This window comes from Sphaeramia orbicularis, chromosome 1 (assembly GCF_902148855.1).
Source record: "Sphaeramia orbicularis chromosome 1, fSphaOr1.1, whole genome shotgun sequence".
Taxonomy (NCBI): Eukaryota; Metazoa; Chordata; class Actinopteri; order Kurtiformes; family Apogonidae; genus Sphaeramia; species Sphaeramia orbicularis.
The window spans coordinates 49772886-49786453 of NC_043957.1; the positions used below are offsets into that span (position 1 = coordinate 49772886).

General features: G+C 36.7%; 1 protein-coding gene across 2 annotated transcripts in view; it reads right to left on the reverse strand.

The window, feature by feature from the left end:
* Positions 1 to 5125: 5125 nt before the first annotated feature.
* LOC115429900 (sec-independent protein translocase protein TatB) overlaps positions 5126 to 13568 on the reverse strand; it is a 29875-nt gene continuing 21432 nt past the window's right edge. For both annotated transcript variants that reach the window (XM_030149723.1, XM_030149713.1), the window contains one exon: positions 5126 to 5683. In XM_030149723.1, the coding sequence (XP_030005583.1) occupies positions 5679 to 5683 (5 nt within the window). In that variant the 3' untranslated portion in view covers positions 5126 to 5678. The remainder of the gene's footprint in view (positions 5684 to 13568) is intronic.

Sequence of the window (13568 nt, forward strand, 5' to 3'; positions counted from 1 at the left end):
AGGATTTGCTTTTTTCTGCAGTTTTTTTTTCATCAGTCGGGATCAAGCCCCAGTCAAATCCAACAAATTAAGCGCTTCAGCAAATAGTTGTATTCAGATTACTCAGAAAGCTTGTTCTTTTTGGTTTTCAGAGCTTCTTTTAAGATGAACTGGTATTAGATTATATTATGCCGTAGTGCGGTGGTTCTCAAACTTTTTACAGTGGAGTACCCCCTGAAATATACTTTTTTTTTTTAGCCAAGTACCTCCAACTCTTGCTTCAGCATTTTTAAATGAAAAAAATTATGAAAAATTTGTTCCTGTGCCAAAGGTGTCTGTTTCTATTTTCAAAATTTTGTAAACAAAAAACATATATTTAACTGTAATATATAAAAAAAACCCCACATTTTTATAGTACATTTTGTGTGCAAAACGTAAAGTGCCCTCTTTCATTGATAAGAAAAATAAATAAATTGGTCATTAATTAATAAATGAACCTTTCATCAACAAAAATAATTACTTTGCTACTCAAATAAACTCATTCTAAATAATATAAAATAGAAATGTTCTTAAAATGTTACCAAAGCTTAAATAAGACAATTGATAATAAAACTATTATATGAATGTATTTATTGTGTTTTATATTTCAGCATTAATTCTTATTTTTTATTTTGTATTTGGTACATGATGACTTATGTAATGTATTTTTCAAAAAAAATTTCAAGTACACTCTGGGCTTCTTCCAAGTACCGTACCCCACTGTGGGAACCCCTGCCATAGACAGATATGTATAGCATTTAGTAACAATAATGAAAATAACGAAATGACCTACAAAGACAACAGGGAAATATGATTTAATATACTATTAACACATTCCACAGCTTTGCTTGTTGACAGAAACTATAATGGATGTTTTCCCTTGAAGAAAGCAACAATTTAACTGATCATTCTTCACATTCTGAGCATGTCCTTAACACTTATCACTTGTTCACATCTCAACTATTCATAAAACTTCTGAGCACTACATCCAGCTGTGCGGGACACTTGAAGATGTGTATTGTCATCAGTGTGTGTGTGTGTGTGTGGACGAAGGTCAAATACAGGTAGAAGTCTGCTTTAACGCTGCTGGATAGACACATTGATGTCACTGGAGTTCAGTCTTTAGTTACATGGATATTCAAGGAGGCTTTGAGGAAAGTAAGGCACATTATAAGAAAATACAGAATAGAAGAAAATGTTTTGAGGACAAGAAATGCATCATGGGTCTGCTCGTCTATGCTGAGATATCCTCCTCTGTTGATGATCATGGTGATGTGTATCCTTGTCTAATGAAATTCTCTATTTTTTTTTTTGTAAATTTCTCCTTTTATTTTGTCTTTAATTAATAGTGACAATAGAGCTAGAGACAAGAAACAATGCATAGCTCCTGACTGTTATCTGAGCAAGGACTTCTAAGTTACTTTCAGTGTTATCATTTCCATGAGTGTTGATTTTGTAAATATAATGAATGATCTGTGACACCTTCACATCGATTCATTTCAGTGGTGGCTACTTGTTCTTCAGAGAGGGGATGCTCATTGTCGGCTTACATTTAAAAAAAATTGTCAAGTTATTTAAACATACATTCGGCCCTCCGTTCCTTTTAAAGAAAATGGTCAGTGACCTTATCATACCAAGTAGGCCTCTTTTCCTTTTCCAGGGACTTGACCAGTGTCGTCTCAATGTCCAGCAGAGCTGGGCTGCTTAGACTGCCTTGGCCCATTGTGTTGTGGGTGTAAGACTTCAGCCTTTTTAAACAAGAGATGCACCTTTCACTCCGACCTAGCCGACAGTTTGACTGATTTAACTATCTACAAAACGATATTAAACTCGAACAAGAAATGATTAAATTATGGAACTGAAACAAGAAAATGCTGAAATTATGTTAAATTGAAACATGGAAGTACAATGAGTGTGTTTTATTTACAATGCAAGAAATGAACGAGTAATTTCGTAGTGGTTTCTCTCTCTTTCACAGCAGAATGTGCGACGGTATTAAACTGAACTGTGTCAGTGAAGGAGTAGATCTGAAAACAGCTGTCAATCAAACGGGATCCAGCCTTTCGGCTGATCCTCCAATCAGCACGAGGGGTTTCTGGCATCCAGCGCAGCTTAGCTCCGCCCACAGCTCCATTCACCCCCAGAGACGTCCGGCGTCCGTGGGCGGGACAACATCGTGGCATTTATCCAATTACCGTCCAGTTTTGAGGCAATGAAAAAAACTGTTCCACTCAGTCCCATTGAAGCCCATAGATGCCCGGTGTCTACGGGCAAATGCACTGAGCAGAGATCGAATGAGAAAACAGCGCAACGGGAATGTATGAGAAGTGAACAACATCGAGTCCGTTGGTTTGTGATAAAGCTGATTCTGAACGAACTCATCTGTGAGATGAACGTGTTCTAACACATTTGTAGTCAATGAAATGTCAACACAACTGTAAATATTTAACCATTTAATTTTCGTAATTTTAGGGGAAGTCGGGCTTCCCTTGCAGTCTATGAGAAATCGCCACTGGTTCATTTGAACAAAGAACCGTTTACTATCATTTTTGCAAATGATACATTTATTTCAAATACTTGTTGCAAAAAAGGTGGTAATCTTAGTGAAACAGTCTTATTGCATAAAGGTTATTAAACACATTTTGAAAAGATCAGCAGCAGAATGTGAGAAGTAGTTCAGGACAGCGGCTCTGACAGGTTCAGCTTTGACATCACAGAGGCTGATAAACTCCTTGTTTTCTTAGAATAGCCGAGGACATTCTCTTTGCTCGCGCGCTACGCGCCACCATCCTAATCATCCGGCCTGTTGTAAATATACACAGCGTATAAATAGAGGATACTGAGACCTGAGACATTTGGATCCAGTTGCGAGAAGGAAGAGGTTTGTGTTCTGCTGCAGCCAGTGATTTGGTGCTGGGTGTCCATGACTGCGGTCAGGTTTGAGGGGGTTACTTATGCACACAAATTTTAGAACCGCTCCTGCTCCACCACAGGCCCAGGGCAACATTTCATCTGCTTAATGGTGGATTAAAGCATCCTGTGGCTAGATTGATATAGGCCGGTGCTATCACTTGTCGTTAAAGGAGAGCGGAAGCCCATGGAAACAGGCTGGATATAGAATCTGGATCAGACCCAAACACCAGGCAACACACCACTGTAGATGGAAATTATAAAAATATTATATGCCTCGTAAAATTAAACAGGAAGCAATCTATATTTATCTATATTTATATTTATATTTATTGGCTATTCCCCCGGTGATGAGCCAAAACTCAAACAGTAGTTAACTGAGCTTTACTGAGCAGTAATGCTTTATTGTGAACATTTTTCAACAAATAACAACACAAAACCATATTTACGCTGAACGTCATCCATTTCTGAGATGTAATGAGCACTGACCACCTCACTACATGTTTTTTTACAATTCGACAACCTTGCCAAAAGGAGAAAGTGGCTACTGATCCAGGAATGTGTGCACAGTGTCAGGGGATTCCTGTCTTTTAACACTGTCACTTTGAACTAAATGTGTTTGCACCTGGAGCCCATGTTTGCACTTATAGTAAAACAGGTCGGGGACGATCTAAAGAACAGTTGGTACATCAGTGGGAGACATAAGGGAGATATGGTTTAACCAACTTAAACATGCTGGTCAGCCTGTTACAGGAGCAAATATACATTAATTCATGCAAATATTTTAGTCTGTATTTACAGAGCAGCTACTGTTCATAGAAGCTTGAGACACATTGATTTGTTGATAATAAACTGCATACATATGAAAAATGAATAACTTAATCTAAAAACATTCAACCTTACAGTTTACATTTTAGCATCTTTCACAGGGAAAATGTTAAGATTGATACTTCTGCAGTGATGGGCAGGTTGTGAATGAGAAAACCATGGAAAATTCATCATTTCATATTGAACAGAAGTGTTTTGTCATCCTAAATAGACACTTGAACATATCTTATACCATATCATGTTATATTATATTTAATATAATGTGGCTGAAGATGTTGCCGGTTACTTGGGTCCCCTGTCTAAAAGAACTCTTGCTTCTTTGGGGTTCCCTTTCATGTACATCTGTAGTAAACTGCTCTTATCCTCCTGAGACCCCTTAAAGTGAAAATCTTTTGCTTTTTTACATTAAACAGTTGTCTTGATTGGAACCTGCATAATGCAACCATTTTTTCAGATACATTTTTTCAATTATTCTTATTTATTTATTTGTTTGTTTGTTTGTTTGTTTGTTTGTTTATTTACTGAATGTCCTTTGCAATGGACAGCATTTTTTGAGTAAAACTCTCAAACTTCTGTCCCCTACAGAGGACAAAAATGCATTGCTGGGTCTCAGGAGGATATAATATTTTTTTCTTTCTCAGTGCATGAATAAAATATCTGAATCTGAATACAAGGGATTACCATAATCTGAAATGAACAGAAATATACATTTGTATGATTCTCCCCGTGTTTGTGTGGGCTTCCTCCCACCATCTAAAGACATGCACTAATACAGTAGGTTAATTAGTCACTCTAAACTTGCCCATAGGTTTGAATGTGAGTGTGATTTGTCTCTATATGACAACCCTGTGATGAACTAGTGACTCATCAAGGGTGTACCTCACCTTTGCCCATAGGTCGCTGGGATAGACTCCAGCACCTCCCACAACCCTAGTGAGGATAAAGCGGGTTCAGAAGATGAATGAATGAATGAATACATTTGAATGTGGAAAAGGCAAGATGCTTTATAGCATGAGTAAAAACTAGTTTTGGCCAAATGATTGGGATAGAATACTATACTGTATATACAAAGGGTAATGCTTGTATTTACATTAACCCATAAAGACCCAAACAATGATCACCAATGATCAAAACCATCTACTGATCTGAAATGTTTAATACCTGTTGATCCACTAATCCTATCAAAACATGTAAATAATTGGTGTAAAATACAGTTATTTATCTTTTCATGGTCATCAGATATGATCCGTTTGGACGTTCAGAGGCTCCGTAGTGAATGTGGAAACACCGTCATCCTCTACAACATTGATTCACCAATAAAACCCATGGAGTTGGATCAATGACAGTGGATGGAGACACTAGGTTTATGTTCAGTTAATGATATATTTTGCGGAAAAAGTCACATTTTTTTGCAGTTTTGTCTGTTTTTGATATAATAACCCTCAACTGTAATCTGAGCTTTAATGAACATCTACAGTGATCAGTAAATTAGAAATATGTGATATTCATGTGATATTCACAGAAAAACCATAAAATACAGAGGATGATGTTATAATAATTGGAAATAAATCACAGAAGAAAAGCTAAATATAGAGAAAACAATATTTTGGAAATGCCACAGAAGTAGCAGTGGGTCTTCATGGGTTAACTGTAAAACATAACAGCAAACAATTATTCACAATTAATTAAAGCAGCACTAATAACAACTTCTACCAGACTTAATGTCATTTTTCCCCATGTGAATTCTTTTCTCAGTAAAGTTAGCAAAAGGTTGAGCTGAGCTGCAGTTGAACTTGGACAAAGCTGCTGTGACAATAACAAATTAGCTTCCATCATTCAGTCCACAGGCAAAGGCATCGTCCCACAGTGTGAACAGAGGCGTCCTCGTCCACCGCCACCACTTGAGTTTATGAGACTTTTCTTCAGTCTGAAAGATAGGAAAAAAATGGTACAGAACAATGAATTGATCTTAACTCACAGTCACGCGTCCTGGAATCACCTGCTTTTTCCACTTTTAACGTCTGCTTTGGCCAAGTTTATGTGGCCTTTGCCATGACCTTTAACCTCTGTGGAGAAACATCTGTTTGAGGGAAAGAATAGCTGACATAATCCTGCTCCACATCCATTGAAGTGATTTATGTTTAACTAGTGAACGCCTGCAAACCAGTGTAGTCCCTGAGGGTGACGTGACAGCAGCACTTGTATAGTTTTGATCTGGATTCATCCAAATATTTGTCTAAATACATACTACTTGGAAGATGCCATTCTGTTGTTCATTGTTTTGATCTGTTGCTTCCTGAAGATGCTTTCAAGGAGCTTTAGAGCTTACTGATGTATTGGCAATCATTTTAACCCCATTGTATGACGCAGGGGGTTATTTTGTTCCCACAAACCCCATAGTCTCAAATTTGACCTGAGTTAATCTGAACTGCATCCAATATAAAAGAGTTTAGTTTTAGAGCAGTAATATGAGTCCAGAGGCTCATGTTGCAGGTAAGACTTCACAGTGATCTTAGTCTATACGGCAGTGCTGAGTTGAGCCACAGGGATAGATAGGGATCTGTGGAGGCCGGTTGGCCACTATAGTGAAACCTGGCTGCTGAAAGACTGGGCATACCAAGGGGGATTTAGGAGTGTGGAAGAAATGCTCAACTGGATCCCACCAAAAGGATGTTCAATCCTTCTCACTCACCTGCAAATGAAAAAACTTATAAATGCCATTCAGGTAAAACAATGACACTCATTTGGGTTAGATGACTGTGCTAAATGCTAAATGTTCTCCACACCATTATAACCATAACAGTCAGAAACAATACATCACTTAAATCATACTCAGTATCATTTAATCTCAGAGACTGCTTGGTATTTGTTAATTTCTTGTTTTGTTGTCACCACTAGAACATTATCACTACAATCATTTGCGAGACATGTGTCACTAAAAGCAACATTTGTGCACTTATATTGGTGACAAATGATTTTATTGGAGCTCTTAACAAGACAAAGAAACAAGTGGAGTTGATAAAAATACATCACACTTTGATAGATTAAATAGATTCACTACTCCAAGGTTAAGTTCCCACCAGTGGAACATTAAAAAGAAGCAAATATGCAGAAGTATAGCTCAAAGAAAGTTAATATTATTCTGTTTCAATAATGGATTTGATTTCTATAGGATTTTTCAAGGTACCTATTGATCCATTTTTAATCCGCTTTCACATTCACACTCTGGTGGTGATAAACAGCATGTGTCGCCCCTTGTTTGCCAGTTCACACCAAACAGCCCCTCCGACCACCACCAAACATTCATACACCGGTGTGTGAAGTGTCTTGCCCAAAAACACAACAGCATATGACAGGATTTGAACCACCACCCCTTCGGTTATTGGACGATCCACTCTACTTCCTGCACCATAAATACTTATCATGGATGATTTTTCTTTGTCCTTTTTAATATTGCTTCACCTAAAGTTATACTGTGTGACACTGAGAAAAATGTCATGTTGCTTTCCCCAATAGGTTCAGTTTTAGCCGTGGAATACACACCTCACCTCCAGTGTCACCTCCATCTAATACAAGTAGGCCAAATGATGCAGAAAACCGAAGCCTAAAACCAGTGGGATAAACTGTAGGCTCATGCCACTTTCTATACATATTTTCCTCATTGTGATAATTTTTTATTTATGGAAAAAATGTTATTTAATGATTTACAATCAGCTTTTTTTTTTTTTTCTTTTTTTTACATTATCTACCTAAAGTCTGTTGCTTACATCCTTTATAAAAACTTTGAGCAGCAATTTTTATGTTCTTACATGAAAATCCTCATCTCTCTTCTGCTCCTCTACAACAACAACTGCAACAGTGTGCAAAAAAAACAATAGCATGGCTTTAGAAAATAAGTCCGCTAACATCTACAAATGACCAGCTCAAAGCACAAATGTGCAAAGTTACATATTGAACTTTTAAATAACATGCTTTCAACTCTTTTGTCATAGCCATAACTGTGTACATAAATCAGTTTTCTGCACTGGGACTCACAGCTCTGTGGACTATAGACATTGACAGTGTGGAAGCAGTTTGTAGCAAAGTAAAAAATAGCTAGTTACGACTGATATAGACTAAGGTCAGGGTTAAGGTTAATCTGTAGACAGAAAATTCCCTAGTAGTGACTGATAAGGACTTGTGGCATTGATGAAGTGTATCCTCTTTGCATTTTTCTCTTAGTACAGTCCCATCATTTATCTTGCTCTCCCTACTGAGTGGTGAATTTACTGATTAAATTTGCTGTTTCAAGGCTCAGATTTTGCAACAATTCTTCGTTGTTTCCACATAAATGTTTCTACATCAAATATGTCCTCACATCACAAGAAAGGAAACTAAAGGTTCAACATTTTAGGAACTTTCATCCAGCATCGTCTGAGAGATTCCACTTTTTGAGGCTGCTATTAACCTCGTGTTAATAATGATGAGAGACAGAGATGTAATAAAGCCATGGTGCGACTCTGACAGTTTGACACCACCCGTGGAATGTGGAGCCGATGCCGGAGGCGATACCAGCAGGTGAATGAGCGTCCGTCTGTCAGCAGGCCTCCTGATCATAGTAGCCCTGCCAACTGCAAAAAGCCAAGCCAGGAATTTGTAAATGGGCCAACAGTGGACAACAGGAGAAGAAACTGGCCTTAAAACTGTGGACTCACAGGGCTTTACACTGTGGGGGAGTGGCAGGTCACTTCAACAGGAACTAGGTCATGCAAACAGCTGTGACTTATTGCAGGCTTCACCTTTTCTAAAGTAGCATTGAATCTGAATTTTCAGATAATAAAAAAAAAAAACCTTCGACCAGTGGTTCCCAACCTTTTTTGGCTCGTGACCCCATTTTAACATCACAAATTTCTGATGACCCCAGACATTCAAAACAGAGACTTTTTTTTTGTTGCTAAAATTATTATTTTTTTTGATCATGTAACAGTTTGCTATACTATGTTGCAAATATGCATTAATTTTAGATGACATTTAGTCTATATAATGTATATTATTATGGACAGAGGCAGAAAAGCCAGGTGTAGATTACTGCACAAAGTGAGAATTTTGTTTTCCTTGGTCAGGATATGTACAGTCAGTCCAGCTTGTATTTACAAGGCTGACAAATAATACTGAACAAACAAGAACTCAAACTATGAATTGTGAAAGAGCTGCAGCATCTGAAACTGACCACAGTGAACATTTGAAAGATAAACAGTACCACAGTGGTTCAGCTTCAGCTTCAGAGTTTGTCATGTCTTTTATGTATTGGGATTGTCTCTCTCAACTCAACATATGTTTTTATTAGTAAGCTTTTTTGTCTTTTTTTTTATCAAATACTAGAAATTTCAGGCGACCCCGTTTGAATTCCAGGCTACCCCACGTGGGGTCCTGACCCCAAGGTTGAAAAACACTGCCATAGACTGTATATAAGAAGTGGACAGAACATCTCCCATTGGTTTTTTTGAAGACAGAAACGGCCATGTTTAGACAAAGAGGAATAAAGGTGAGAAATGAGCTACTGCTATCCCTAACTCCATTAAACATTTACATCACAATATCATTCGACAATCTTGTTTTTGTAACTTAACTACTGTAACTTAACCCATAAAGACCCAAACATCCACGATCGAACAAAATTGTCTACTGTTGTAAAATGTTTGTAAACTATTGATCCACTAATCCTATCAATACATGAAAAATTACCGGGTTTTATTCTCGTAGTGACAAGTGTTTTTATGTTCTTTTATGGCTCTAATATGCTGTCGTATGGTTCTGCTGCTTCTGTAGATATGTGGTAGTATTTCCAAATATTAGTTATCAGCAAATATTAACAAAAAGAGTTTTCATATCTAGCCATCAGAATAAAAGTTTGCTATTGTACATTTCCACAAACAAAGTAAATCTAATGTTATGTTTGGGTGGATGAGAGCAGAGTTCACATCTGTCAAGTTTTAGTCAGTAAAAGGGCTTTGGTTAAGGTTAGGAAAAGAATATGACTTTGTTTCAATATTAATGAATGTACAATGAGTCATTTTTTCTATCACATCTTTGCTTATTGTTTCTGTATTAAACCAAACACTGCTATCGTTCCCTACATTTACTTATTATTTCCTCAAAACACCAGAACCACTCTGAGTCATTGACCCATAAAAACCCAAACTGCCACCGGTGACCAAAACCATCTACTGATTTAAACTGTTTAATACCTGTTGATCCACTAATCCTATCAATACATGTAAATAATTGGTGTAAAATGCAGTTTGTCATCTTTTCATGGTCATCAGATATGACCCATTTGGACGTTCAGAGGCTCCGTAGTGAATGTGGAAACACCATCATCTACAACATTGATTCACCAGTAAAAAATCAATGGGGTTTGACAAATTACAGTGGATGGAGATGCTTGTTTTATATTTAGTTAGTCATATGTTTTGATTAAAAAGTCACTTTTTCTTCAGTTTTCGATATAATAAACCTCAATTTTACTCTGAGTTTTAATGAACACTTGTGTGATCAGTAAATAAAATACAGGAAAATACATCATTTACACTGAAAAAATGCAAAATACAGAGGATAATATGACAATAAATGGTCATAAATCACTTAAGAAAGGTTAAATATAGAGAAAAAAATCATTTGGGAACTGTCATAAAAGCAGCTCTGAGTCTTTATGGGTTAACTTTAGCAAATTGAAGCTCTAATTTGGCAGGCAAAATGTTCCTAAAATCTTACGATGAACCAATAAAAGGGTCTGTCTGTCTGTCTGTCTGTCTGTCTGCCTGCCTGCCTGCCTGCCTGCCTGCCTGTCTGCCTGCCTGTCTGTCTGTCTGTCTATTTATTGTTGGTTAGGTTAGGTTAATTTTATTGTCCACGTTATTGGTTCCACACAAAGAGAGAATATGCATGAAATCAAAATTAGCAATAATGAAGATGGTAAAAAGCATAACACTTTGGGTTCAAAATACATGTTAATCCATCAGAGGTATATAATCCATTTCAGCACCTTAATTGTACTTGGTACAAAATCATAGAATTTTGTGGATGTTCAGAGTCATAAACATCATTGGATTAGACTGCTAACTGGTAGGTTTTGATGCTTAGCTGCATGTGTGGCTGTATTTTAACAATGGTAAATACTTACATACTTTTCCACACCTTTATGGTGCTTAAAGTGCTTTACAAAGCCTCATATTGATCCACTTTGACATGTGGATAGTCAGAGGCAGGATTCGAACCACCCACCCTTCAGTCATTGGACGACCCCCTCTACCAACTGAGCCACAGCCGCCCTGATAGTAGTACTTATCATTCTGGACAGTTCCAAGCTGCCATGATGCCCTGAAAATGAGATGCTTTCTACCATATTCTTTCATACCATTTCAAAAATTTTCTGACTCACCCTTAAAGGGGTCATATTGTGTTAAACCCACTTTTATTAGTCTTTGGTACATTTATTTGTGTATTTGGACCCTAATAGTTCAAAAAGTTTGAATTTGAACCCCCCAGATGCTGCAAAGCTATCTTTATATTATTTCTGTCAAAAATTAAGAGGATTTCTCCAACCTGTTTCAATTTCTTCTTAATTTGTTATGTCTATAAGTAGTTACGTCACGACATTTGCACATATAAGGTCTGAAAATATGTCCAGACTTCGAGCCGATTAGCTAAAATGTTCAGGTGTTGGGTGTATTAACAAACAAAAGTGGCTGAATGGGACAGAGTGGACAGTCAACAACCTAGACGGGGTGGGGTCATGTGCATTTAAAGGGCCAGCGCTCAAAACTACATTTCTCGTGTCATTACTCAAAAATAGGGTTGAAGATGGACCTGTGGAGTTGAGTTAATGAAGAATTCAGACCCAAGCATAGCATTTACAGTTTATGTAGACCACAGGGAAATGTTTTAAAATGCATAATTCCATCAGAAAAAAAGCAAAATATCACTCCTTTAAGTCCTTCTGCATCATCATATGTTATCAGTAAAATTATGCCAACAATCCATGTAAGTGCCCACATATTTAAAAACATGAACATTTTCAACATCTGTCAACCTTTTCCTGTGATTACCAGGTTTTGATATAGTTGTGGTGTGCAGTGTTTAATGCACATGATCATTTCTTTTGCGTTATTAATATTTGTTTCCAAAACACACTCGGCTACTGATGATTGAAGATAAACACCTGAACTGAAGCAAGCTGTCTCTTCTAAATTACTTCTACAGGTGTTTCGTCTTTACAGAGGGCAACAAGGAAAGTGAAAAGTGCCCCAAGTCGCGTGACAGATGTCAATCAAACCAGATTTCAAAGGATCTGCAGTCTGAATATTCAGCGCGGCTCCCCAAGTACAACTGCTGATATATTTACTGAGGGCTAACTCTATATTTGTGTTCTCTACAAATTGTTTTCACTGTGTTACCCTCTCTACTGCTTTCCTTTGTTGAAAGACATGTAGTATGGTGTAACGATGTGAAACATGCACCCCTAAATTAAGCTCTATAAATGTTTTGCAGGCTACCTATTGAGGTCAGAGTACAAAGGAGCAATCCAGAAAATGTGACACGCTTGTTGTAAAATTAGTGCAACAATTTAAGGTGCAACTGTAAAACAGTACACTGCTTTAAAGTAAAATGAGGAGGGATTGAAAGATGTTAAACTATAAAGACCCGGTGCTACTTCTGTGGCAGTTCCCAAATGATTTTATTTCTCTCTGTTCAACCTTTCTTAAAGGATTACCATTTATCATAATATTTTCTTCTCATTTTTGCATTTTTTTCAGTAAAAATCTGATATTTTCCTATGTTAAATTTACTGATCAGGTACTTCAATCATCATACTGAAATTACCCACTGCAAAAATCAAAATCTTACTTTGTGTATTTTTCTCATTTCTCGTCAAAATATCTCATCACACTTAAAATAAGACATAATCACCTAAAGAGTAACTTTTCAGTGACATATAAGGACTTAGTTTTCGACAATAGATCTTGAAAATCTTATTTCAAGAAGTCTTACCAAGATAATTTTCATTTGTCCCATTGGCAGATTTTTTTTTGCTTGAATTGAGCAAAAAAAAAAAATCTTGAATTAAGCAAAAAAATCTGCCAATGGAACAAGTGAAAATTATCTTGGTAAGATTTCTTGTCTAAAAATAACTTCTTATATCTCACTGAAAAGTTACTCTTTAGGTGATTATGTCGTATTACCTCCACCAAGGAGGTTATGTTTTTGCTTGTTTTTGGTTTGTCTGTCTGTCCGTGTGAAAAATAACTCAAAAAGTTATGGACAGATTTGGATGAAAATTTCAGGAAATGTTGATTCTGGCACAAGGAACTAATGATTAAATTTTGGTGGTGAACTGGGGGGTGGGGTGGGGGGCACTGATCTGCCTTGGTGGAGGTCTGCACTCTCTAAGTGCTTTTCTAGTTTTAAGTGTGATGTGATGAGATATTTTGACTAGAAATAAGAAAAATACACTTAGTAAGATTTCGATTTTTGCAGTGCATTTGAGGGTTATCATAACAAAAACAGAGAAAAGTGACTTTTTCAGTAAAATATATTATTAACTGAATATAAACCAAGCAAAAAAAAATAGGTATTTTTTAATATTTAATTCATTGATCACGTAGATGTTCATAAAAGCTCAGAGTAAATTCAAAGGTTATTGTATCAGAAACAGAGAAAAGTAAAGAAAAAGTGACTTTTTCAGCAAAATATATCAGTAACTGAACATTAAAACAAGTGTCTCCATTCACTGTCAGTTATCAAACTCCGTGGGTTTTACTGGTGCATCAATG